At 36.0% G+C, this 12,196-nt stretch overlaps 1 protein-coding gene across 1 annotated transcript in view; it reads right to left on the bottom strand.

The window, feature by feature from the left end:
* LTBP1 (latent transforming growth factor beta binding protein 1) overlaps positions 1–12,196 on the bottom strand; it is a gene marked incomplete at both ends in the record, with an annotated part of 200,785 nt that overhangs the window by 73,867 nt on the left and 114,722 nt on the right. The window contains 2 exons of the mRNA XM_084283576.1: positions 990–1,157; positions 4,333–4,455. Coding sequence (XP_084139702.1) covers positions 990–1,157; positions 4,333–4,455 — 291 coding nt within the window. The remainder of the gene's footprint in view (positions 1–989; positions 1,158–4,332; positions 4,456–12,196) is intronic.

The raw sequence follows: 12,196 nt of genomic DNA, 5'->3' as shown, positions 1-12,196 counted from the left end.
CCTGTTATAGAAAGGAACATGTTTTTAAATCATGAATTTTGCCATGAAATGGGAAAGGTTTTTCCCACATAGCTCATCAGAATTTTCTACTCCCAGATTTCTCTTAAGTCTTTTCATTAAGAGAAATCACTAAGACAATCAATTGCACACAATATTCAGTGGATTTTTTTATAACAAGAGAGCAGTCATCTTGGAAAAAAAAAAAAAAAAAAAAAAAAAAGATATATTCTCAGCTCCAGAATGTATATATGGAGTTGGGCATAAAGTTTCCCACAATATTCTCATAGACATAAAGCATCTGCATTTAAATTGCTAGTCATCTGATGGGAATATGTTCTTGCTGCATTAAAAAGCCATAGAAATATTATTTACCTGAAAGTGAACTTTAATTTTAAAATCCTAATCAGTGAGCTAGCAACCTAGCAGTCACACAGGATATAATGGCTTTAAATATCAATTAAAATGCTCAAAAACTTTGGTCACTTCCATTTCTGTATGCCCAGCTTAAAACAGTAAGGCATCCACTACTCTCATCATGCTGCTTATATTAGCTGTGGATTTCCCAAAGCAACTAGTTACTTTTGAAAATCTGAATTTTTATAAAATACTCCACAGAAATGCATGATTTGTATTATGAGTGACATCTGCAGCAGCAACTTCAGTAAGAGGGGATTAAAAGTACCTGTGTTAAAACACTGAACAAGCTGGATATCATATGTATTACAATCAGCAATGAACAGTTATGCTTTTAAAAAGGATTAATTTGACCACTGATCTAACCACTTTTTAAAATTATGAATCCTTGTGCACAAAGACAATATACATTTTATTATTCTATTATCACATAGTAATCATGACAGTAGAACTGTCATAATTTACTGATGAACACTTCTGGTTTATTTTTAAATCAATTCTTGGATATTTTTTTAAAGCATGTGTAACAAACATGGGGTGGGCAAGAGCTTACACTTTTAATGGGCAGTTCTTACCTGTTCCTGGGAGGGGACACTTCTCACAGTGTGGGCCCCAGGCTTTGCCAACACTGCAACAGCAAAGCTGCTTGCTGAGCTGAACAGAAAGAGGATGCATGCATTGTTTTCCTGCACTAACAAACCGGTAGCAGGGTCCTTTCTCTTCAGCAACCATAGGACTATCAGCTGCAATGAAAGGAGAAGAGAGGATGGTACTGGTCATTTCCAACACCAGTTAACTGCATTAATATTGTCCTCTACAAAAGCTTTATTTCAAACACCTATCTCAAGCCATAATCACACTATAAAATACATTTTTATTTGGCATCAAACACTCCTAGATTCCAAGCCATCCTAGATCAAAATGTATTTTAAAGGAAAAAAGGAAAAAAAAATCCAAACCACCAGTTGCTATGCTGCCACAACAAAGAGCCAGAATCAGCTTCCTCACCTGCACACAAGTACAAATGCTTACAATTAAGGTCAGTAACTGGCAATATACAGTGGCGACAACCTACAGAGCCTCTGGAAAATTCTGCTATAACTGTATATGTATGTATATACACGTCTGCAAAAGGATTAGGTCTCAGATATTATACCTTTATAAAAGAGACAATTACATATTTACTTGTTTTTTCATATTTATTTTAGTGTGGAAGAGACAAAGGCCATGAACTATGACTAGAATTATGTAATTAGGAAGCTAATATCCATCCAGCTTTCTAATGTATGCATCCGCATTCACATACAGTTAACAGTCCTGGGTACCACAGTCTCTTAACCGCCAAAGTACAAAGAATATTTGATTTTCAACATGACGTGCAAAAGGAAAAATGAAAAACAGCTCCTTTTTTCTGGATTAAATTAAGTGGTGCTAAATTCTTCAACTGATGAAAAACTTTTTCAGCGATTGAATGCCATTAACCTCTAGAATAAGATTATTATGTGAAAAAAGGAAGAATTCACCTATGGTTTCAGGTTATACAATTTTATAAATCTAGAGATAGGTAAGGAGCTTAGGAAATGATGTATTTTTTACTTATACTCTTCCAAAAAAAACTTAAAGGAAGAAATTCACTTGTTCTCTAGGCCTTCTTTTCTTCTTGCAGAGGTAGTTGACCACAAACCAAGTAAAAGCTGATTAACAGAGGAAAATATTTGCATTCATGCTGTTCACAACTTTTTCCTTCTCCTAATTCTTTCTGAATTTCTAATCCTTCTTAATCAGGAGAAAAATGCACCAAAGATCATCCTTGGCTGAATGTTGAGTAAATGTAGCAGGAAAAACACACAAGCACATTAATCTGTTAATTGTCAGCATGACTATATAGTACTTCTCTAGCTCCCTGGTGCCCTGAAGGGTGTTTCCTACATCTTTACAATTCATTTACTTATAGGCTTTCATTTTTCAGTTCTACAAGCAACTAAATAAAGTTTCTTAAGTATTTGTTCCAAGCTTGATTACACTTCCCCTAAGCCAAGTGCAAGAGATTACAACTTTCGGAGATGAATAAAATATTTTTTATTATTATATTATAGTGTAATAAACAATGGAATAACTTTACAAAAAAAAAAAAAAAAAAAAAAAAAAAGAAAGGTATATATTATTATATTATTTTATTATCTAGATATCTAATCTTACTTTAACTATCTGGTAATATTCAGATATTACCTACCTACCTTTAGAAGGAAAAAGTAATATTTGAAACAGAGTAAAACAGCTGTAAGATCATAGTTTCATGAAAGATGCTGATAGCATAACACAGATATGCATACTTGGAAATGGATGCAAAAAGGATGAAATGCTCAATCTTCCCGATTCCAGAACAGCTGAATTTAGACTATGTGCAAGCACTGAAATTCCAGTGCTGTCTTACTAGGGTCATAATTCTTCCAGGGATATTCAAGAGATTTTCTCAAAGTATGTAAACTCAAGTGCTACTCTGCTTTTAAGTACATTCTCAGAAATATCTGCAACTCTGGAAAAACAAACATGAGAGAGGGGCAACAAAGGCCATTGGAGAGTTGGTTAAAATCAGAGGGCAAGACTGTAGTGGCCCATGACTTACACATGCATTCTTCCGGTATATGTCTAAACTACACAGCTGCTGAATCATACACATTGCTTTTTCTTCATCTTTTTTTTTATGCCCCATGACTTACAGATATGTAAAAACATTGTATTTTTTCATTGTTCTTCTGTCTTACTTTTCCTTCCTAATGTCTGTGCTAACTTCTAGTTAAATCTCATAGCATGCACTTCTTCAAGCTCCAGACAATGCTAACCAAGAGCTCTGTACAGTGCTCCATTGGGCACACTGTCCATATATAATTTTGTACTGCCTACTAAAACTCTGGTTAAAAGCAGGTATTGTGCCATGGTAATGGAACCATTTCATTGTATCATTTTGTCTTGCTACAGGAACACAGACATTTATCTTACACTATAAAGAAATCAGAGGTTCTTCTCTTGGAAATTGTTCAAATTTACTTATCTCTACCACATAAAATCCCACTGTGAGAATATGTCAGATTATTGAGACAAAAGATAAAATATCTATTCCTTTTGAAAACAGACAAAAATGATAAAATGATATCTAATAAAATTCATGTTCTTTTGGTCATATCATGAGATTCATATTTGAAGAAATTTCATTTTATTGACAATAAGTAGTGGCAAGAGCAATACCTATCTGTTTCCTTGACACTTAACACTGTAAGAATTTCTTTCTCTTACTTAAACTTACTTGACCTTAAACCATTTGAAATGTATTTTGCAATCCATTTCTTTGCTTCAAGCTGATTTTGATACACTTAATAAATCTAAGGCAATACTGTCCAGGCTGTCCCATAGCTTCTGGTGCTGTTATGGCAGGGATTTCAGAATTGCCAGTGAGGAAGGAAAAAGATATGTGAGGGAGGTGCCTTTTGTCCTTCTATAAAACCACAGTGGAAACTACCCAGGATAAAGCTGCAGAAGTGGAAGAGAAGAGGGTAGGCCACAAAGGCGATTTGGGCTGAGGAAATAGCAGAGAGGGGAAAGAAAAATTTGGGGAAAGAGAACTACACACTGGTGAGAACAACTCAAGAGTGTACAATGAGTCTAGATGGGGCCTTGAAGGTTTTGATAGAAGAAAAACAGGAAGAGATGGCAAGGAGCCTGATGGCAACTGGTGGAGTTCAAGGCTTCCAGGACAGAAACAGCAAAGAAGCATGAACACTCTGACTAGATAAAGCAAATAAACTGAGATGAAGAGGCAGTGGCAACAAAAAGGACTGGAACAGCTTGGAAATTGGGGCCAGTTATATGATTCATCATACGGATTACAACTAAGTATCTTTGATCGACGCTATTACTCACCTATGCATCTTGAGAGGGTAGGATCTGGCACAAATCCCATTTTGCAGGTACATCTGTAGCTGCCCATGGTATTCAAACACTCACCATTAGGGCATACTCCTTGTAACTGACATTCATTAATATCTGTGGAAAAATTTCAAATAATCAGATACTGAAATGCACATCAATATTCTTCTTTCTTCAGGAGTTACCTGATCTTTTCTCAAACACGTGCAGGAGAACTATTACCAGCTAACATATTGAGCAACATTTTTTTCCACACTGAAAATTTATTACCTTTTAAAATATTGCTGAGAAAATAATATGATCTTTTTCCTTTATATATCATTGTCAAGTACTCTGAATTAAAAAAAAAAATGCTTTGACTATATGCTATCAACCACCCCCTTCCTTTTCCTGATGTAGTGGATTACCCTTGGCTGGTCATCAGGTGCCTACCATGCCATTCTCTCACACCAGTCCTCTGTGGGACAAGGGGAGAAAATACAATGAAAAAAACTCCTGGGTTGAAATAAGGACAGAGAAATCGCTCACCAGTTACAGTCACGGGAAAAACAGACTCAACTTGGGAAAGATTAATTTAATTTATTGTCATTTAATAACAGAAAGGACAGTGAGAAACAAATATATATATATATATCTTTTTAATATCAATCATTAATGCTTTATCTCTGTTCCTCCTTCCTCCTCATTCTCTTCCCCTGCTCCACGTGGGGTCCCTCCCACGGGATGCCGTCCTTCCCAAATTGATCCTGCAGGGGCTGCCCACAGGCAGCAGCTCTTCAAGAACTTCTCCCACATGGCTCCGTACCTTGGGGTCCATCCATCAGGAGCAAACTGCTCCAGCACGGGTCCCCTATCAGTGGCAGCTCCTGCCAGATCTTCAGATCTCCCCAGACCCTGGCTCTGAGCTGACACGGGGCAGCTGCTGGGCTCTGCTCACAGAGGCCACTCCTGCAGCCCCACCACTACCAAAACCTTGGCACTCACACACAATACACGGGTTGCAGATGATGTAAACACAACTTGCAAGAATATTCACATATTTATTTTTATTTTTTTAAAGATCGATGTGGTACATTTTATATAGAATGGAACTGCTTGACACACTTAATACAGTTTTTATTATTTGTATTGTGGTAGTGCCTGAAGGTCCATTGAGCACAAAAAGACCATCTCTGACCTAAAAAGCTTACCACCTGAATAGCAAGAAAATTCTTCACAGAGTAAAAGAACACAGATCTGAGCAAGGAAAAGGGTTGTACTGATAGGAACAATAGTTTGTAATAATTAATGACTGCAAAGACCTTTTTGATAAAAGTTTGCTGTTACTAGGCTGGCTGTATCATTGTCCCTTTTAGGGTTCCAGTGAATCGTTCTCCTCACACTCCACACATGGGGATTAAGACCTTTAATCATACCTGGTGTGGTATTTATAATCCACCTACTCTTCGAATAGGCCCTGTCTGACAATCATCTGGATACCAGCTGTAACCAAGTCAGCCAAACTAGGATTTTATGCCAGGAGACAGTAACAATGTAGGTTTGCACCGATAATGAAAATCCTTAAAATAAATAACTAGGTAAAAAAGCACAAACCCTTAATTTGTCTCTATCCTGTCTCATCTTTCAGAAAAAATAGCAGCAGCACATTGAAATAGGCCTACTTTAAAATGTTTATGCACATTAATCCTACATAAGACTTTTCTCCCTAACTCTAAGCTAGGAAAAATGCCTACACCGCTGTGCAAACAAGCTTCAAGCAGAAGTCAGACATTTCAGCCGGCTTCTTGGAAATCAAGTATTAGCGATCGTTTTATTGAATATGTATGTGTATATATGTGTATATATATATATATAAAACCTTTCGTCTTAGTTTTTATAAACCTTTCACAGCTTTATCTGACTACATTGTAGGTTTCTGCCTGATTCAACACGTTCAATGATGATAATAAATTGAATATATTAAATGTAACAGATATTCTGGTGTTGGCTTTTGGAAACCTGAAGAATCTTTCACATTACTATCTTTATTTTCCTCCAGAAGTTTAGCTACCTGTCCCCATGCAGTGCTGTACAACTTAAACTCACAGTACAGTGGACTTGAAGTTGCCACGTCAGCTATGATTTTTTCCAAATATTGTGTTGATCTTATCCTTCAGCTCTTCCACGACTGTACCCAATCTAATCTTGATACCACCTGGATCAACTTCACCTCTACAGACTTAGCCACATGTGACAAAGAGTGATAATTTATATCCTATAAATTTGGATGAAATATGATGGAAACCACATGAATTATAAAAGATCAGCTCTGCCACAAAGGAATTTTTCAGTGAAATTCCCAGACTATATGACTTTCTGACTTCAGAGGGAGTAGACTGTTGAAAAAGGAGAACAGTATAAGAAAAAGAGCACAAAAATGCTGAAATACTCTCAAGGTCTTTTCCTGCAGCAGTCTACCTTTAACTCATCCAATCTTTGAGCAGGAAGGTGTCCCACATAAGCACAGCAGTACCTTATTTATGGATTTCACTAACACAGAAGATTTAGTAAGCTGGACTTCTAATGTACTTGACATTTTTTAGACAGCTTCTTTAATTGATTAGTCTAACTAGGTTTGTTCTTTTGTCCTGAAATCTTCAAATAGGACTGAAGGAATCCATAGAGTGCCAACTGATTCCAGAAGGAAATACCATCATTGTTTCAATTCCATATTTTTTGTGACTACTGAGAGGAAATGAATTTAACGAATCTTAACAGTTCACAAACAAAAAACATTGAAACATTTCTAAATAGAAACATATTGACACTGCTGTAGAGTTGTCAGGAGGAATGGACATATTGCCAACTCTGTATTTTCAAAACGTCTGACAAAACAATGAACATAAAGAGATTATTATGAAATACCTAGAAGTTAACATAAAGCAAATACTGTAACATTCAGAATCCACTATTGAAGTTTCTACATATTGACAATTTGGGTTTTTAGATCAGTCCTCAAATACTAAACTAAGCAAAGGAAAAATTCTACTTGCTTTTGATGAAGCACTATGTCCTTGAAAACAATTTAGAAGAGATTGATTTATTCTGAAAGAAAGGAAAACTCACAATATCATTCTACCAATTCTAAGTATATATTTTTATTTATAGTAAAAGTAATCTACTATTACTTGGAAAAAATATAAGATATCTTCCCAAAGACATACAAATCATACTGCTTTTTCTTGTCACTTTATGAATGCAGACTTGGCAGGAATGTTTTGCCTAGTGAAGATGACATTTAAGTTTTAAATCAGTGAAAAAGACAACTGATTTTAAATAATATTAATTTGATTTCAGATTTAAAGTTAGTATTTTCAAGGAAAGACCTAGTCACATGGTTACTTACCATTAATACACATTGCTATTTGCTTGTACGTTATCATTATGCAAAATTTGGTTCTTTTCCTGCCTATGAGTATAACTGCACAGTTATAGGTGTATTTCAGTAATGTGATTATATGACTTCTCATGAGTACATTCATAGTTTCAATATTTAAAATCAGTGATGATGCATTTTTCATTTACTACATGATGATTTTACTCAATGTTTGCATCAGGAATCTGGAACTCAGTCAATTATACATGGATAAATTTTATTTGAATACCGAGAGGTCACAGGCATGTAAAAATAATAAGAAAGCCCTGTAAAGATACAGATAGATAAGAGGGGAAAAAAAGTTGAGTCCTGCTTTCTACTGCTTTCTAACTTGAATTTATATCATTTTCATATTAACATTACTTGCACTACTCAAATGAACCATTTCCTTTACTTTTGTATAATTATTAGGTGTTTTTCCAATTCTCAAGAAGTTTTTAAACTCTGAATAACTTAGCTACTGAACTGGAATACATGTACATACAACGATATGAAAAAAAAATAACAATCTGTCCTGTAGAAACGGCCACATAATCCGGCCTCGTACTTCAGTAAATTCCAGTTACAGGTCACAGACCAACTAGCTGAGTGATCTTGAATACCTAGTGGCAAAACTGTGCTGTTTGGATTTTGTAATGAAAATTTTATTAACAAAGCTTGCAGTCTTTATACACACAAACTGTAATTATGAATTTTAAAGTAAATTGAGGTTAAATATCATCAATAACATCTAAGTAGAAATGACTTTAAAAAAAAAAAAAAGCTCAGAACTCTATTTCTTATCACTGCTGAGAAAATCTGGCATTGGAATGTATCAAATCCATTTTGTGGTCACAACTCTGTGATAGTTGTGTTTTGGAGTTTTGCCTACTAAGTGAAGGTTTCATAGCATTATTTACTAAAGTGTATAAACTGCAGATAGATGGTGATCATCCTATAATTCATAAAAACACAATCATCTTCCTTTCCAAATGATTCAGCTGTTCTATAGAAAAATATTCACAGGTGCTGCTCTTACTATCTCTGTTTTAGAACTCTTTCTTGATGAAATGTTCTTGTATATCTAGTATTTAAAAATATTGTCTTGTATTGTCTACAGTATGGAGACCCCATTCACATCCACTCTGTATTTAATGTGGGCACTGCCACATGCAATCACTAGCTTAAAATGTATGCAAATACCAATGAATGTTCCTTCTGCAGTTTTTCACAGTTCTTGATATGGATATTACTCTTAATAAATTTGTCCAACTTCTGATGTTCTGATGTCTTGGTGTAACTTAATTATAGTGTATCTTCAGTGCCTCTTTGCCAAGTTCATGTTTTCTAAATGAGCTCATAGAATTACTGAGCTGGTGTTCTATGTTGAATTTCACAAGTCTATCAAGGGATCCAACAGAAACAAGCCACAAATTGGTAACAAACTTCAAACTTTCAAAAGAAACATAAAAACAGGTGAGAATAGTCTTTAAAAACTTTGTGTAGAAAAATCCCTTCCAGATGGTCTATCATTTCACTTCAGTTTGTGGTAAAAGGTCACCTACCCAAAATGTTTCCTACCACCTGCCAGCCTGCCCAGCTGTGTGTCCTGGTTTCAGTTAGCACAGAATTAATTTTCTTCCTAGTAGCTGGTGGAATGCTGTGTTTTGGCTTAGAATGAGAAGAGTGCTGATAACACCCCGATGCTTTAATTGTTGCAGAGCAGTGCTTATACTAAGCCAAGGACATCTCAGCCTTTGCTCTGTCCTGCCAACGGGCAGGCTGGGGGGTGCAGTAAGAGCTGGGAGGGGACAGACCCAGGACAGGTGACCCAAACTAGCCAAAGGGGTATTCCATACCATCTGACGTCATGCTAAACAATATATAGGGGTGGCTAGCTGGGGGGAGGGGGCGGGACTGCTCGGGGTTAGGCTGGGCATCGGTCAGCGGGTGGTGAGCAATTGCATTGTGCATCACTTGTTTGTACATACTATTATTACTTTCGTATTATCCCCATTGTATCATCATTATTATTATTGTTATTATTATTTTTGTTTTTTTTTGTTTTTTTTTTTTTTTCCTGTCTTATTAAACTGTCTTTATCTCAACTCACGGGCTTCACTTTCCATTTCTCTCCCCCGTCCCAGAGAGGGAGGGGGGAGGGTGAGCGAACGGCTGCGTGGTGTTTAGCTGCCGGTCGGGTTAAACCACGACACTGTGCAAATTGCATCAGAATCAACTTGTTCAGGCAGCTGGAAAAGAAATCTGGTTCAAAATTAATAGTTTTTTTTTAATCCTTCTCCTTTTTTTGTGTGCATATGGACTTAAATTTTTCATTTTAAATATTGTGTTGCAATGCAAATTCATTTGGTATGACTGTTTTCATACCGTTCATAATGTTTTGTTGTGCTCAAGTACAAACTGATGGCACATTTGTAAAGTGATTTGATCAAAACTCATCTACACAGTGGAAATATTTTAAGGAGCTCTGTAGCACTACTATAAGACTATGTATATGTAAATAAAGGTTTCTAAAGACAAACTAAATACTAATTTTCAGTTTTCAAGGAAAACAGAGCAGCAAAGTTCTTCTGGTGAAAAGTCTGTTAGTGAAATAGAAAAGAAGGTTATGCAAGGAGCTTTTCCACACAGCACCTGGCATGGCTCTACCCCAAATTCTCACAGTAGGTGCTGTTATTTATAATTAATGAATTGATAAAGTGTTGATTTTGTTAGAGTTACTGCTTGATAATGTGAATGATTTGACCCTGCTCAATGAGTATAAACTGGCATGACTCCATTGGCAACAAAGAAGCAACGTCATTTTGAAAGGACAGGGTTACCCTTTGCTGTTATTCTTCAGTAGTCCCTCTCCCTGAAAGCTTGACAAAAAATAAAAGCTTTGCTTTGAATCTGTTGAGGTGGCAGTGGAAGCCATGTGCCATCCCACAGTATTTGCAGGTGACTCTGTTCTCATGCATTCATGCAAATGCACAGATGCTTTGCCATAACCCATGTCTTAACGGTGCTGTAGGAGTGTAAAGGTTAGGTTGTGGTGTCCCAGCTCCTTCTATACCCTCACCTAAGCACACACCTTGATATACAGTGAGGGCAGCCACCATTCTTCTCCTCTAGAGCCACTGCAGTGCTCCTGGCCAGACACGGCAACTGCATCACTCAGACCACTGCTGATTTATCCCACAATATTCCACACTAAAAACTTAAAACTCTCTCAATGACAGCTAGCATTTGACACCTTCCCACAGAGTTTTATACATCTACTGACTGCTGCTGGGTGTCAGGTGAAACTGCTCTCAGAAAATGCAATGCATTACTAATTTTCTTTCCTACTGAATTTCCTGGTGAAAAAAATAAAAAGCTAAAACAGCCTTTTCTTAACTATTTGCCTGCTTATTTGAAGAGAGAAATCTTCATTGCTTCAGAAAAAAAAAAAAAAAAAAAGAAAAACAACCAACAAACAGAAGTAAAGGAGGATGATGGGAATGGTTTTAGAAAGCATGTGCTTGTATAAACAAATACCAACACTGAACTTCTTATAAACCATGGTAATTGTCACATATAGCTTTAGCAAGTCTAAAAATAGTTCAATCTTCAAAAACCTTTACATATATTGATTAATAACTGGAAGATAAAATGTGTGGATAAGATAGCAAATTGAAAATTTCCTTGGATTGAAAATAATGAAATGTAATTTCCTTTACTCATGGCTTTTTCTGCTTGATTTCTAAAAAGGTTCAAGAAGAAATTTTATTTTCATTTCTGTTCATGGTAAGTCAATCTTCAAGTATTCATATTAAAAATACTCCAAAACACAACTGCTTTTTGAAAGTACATTACCAGAATCCAGTTCCACAAACAGCTAACTCTCAGGTAAAGAACTGAGCTGTTTTTAGCCATGATCACACACATTTGGAATTATGTGTTGTGAATTTTGCAACAGTAAATGAAAATTCATTAGTCTAAATACAGGCAGCAGGTAACACAACAAACTATTTTTTTTCCCCAATAACTGTGATTTAGGGAAGGACTGAATAGTCCAGAAGAAAGCAAAACCAAACCTGCTCAAAAATAACTTAGTCCTTGTTTGTTACTTTTTTCCAAACAGTTCTTCCTTGCTTAAACACTCGAAAGCTCAGTGGCTTTTCAACACCTCAGTCTATATTATGAAGGTCAGTCTCTTTTACTCAAGTATGTAATTGGATGATTTATTTATTCAGCCCTCTTACATGCATTGCACATTGGGAAAATCTGGCAACTGAGAAGGAAATCCATGGAACAAAACTTTAAAAGGATAAGAGGTTAGATATTCGACCAAGTTCTGTTCTGCAGTACTTAAATTTTAAGTGACAAAGCAGTTATAACAGAAAGTATTACTCTAGCTCATGTATAGGTATTTGTGTACAAAAGGGTATCCCCTCTGTTGTAGGTCAGTGCATGGAACAA

The sequence above is a fragment of the Netta rufina genome (genome assembly GCF_964035555.1).
Source record: "Netta rufina genome assembly, chromosome: 3".
In the NCBI taxonomy this organism is placed as follows: Eukaryota; Metazoa; Chordata; class Aves; order Anseriformes; family Anatidae; genus Netta; species Netta rufina.
Note: the sequence above shows the minus strand (reverse complement) of the source record. Positions and strands in the feature narration are given on the sequence as shown.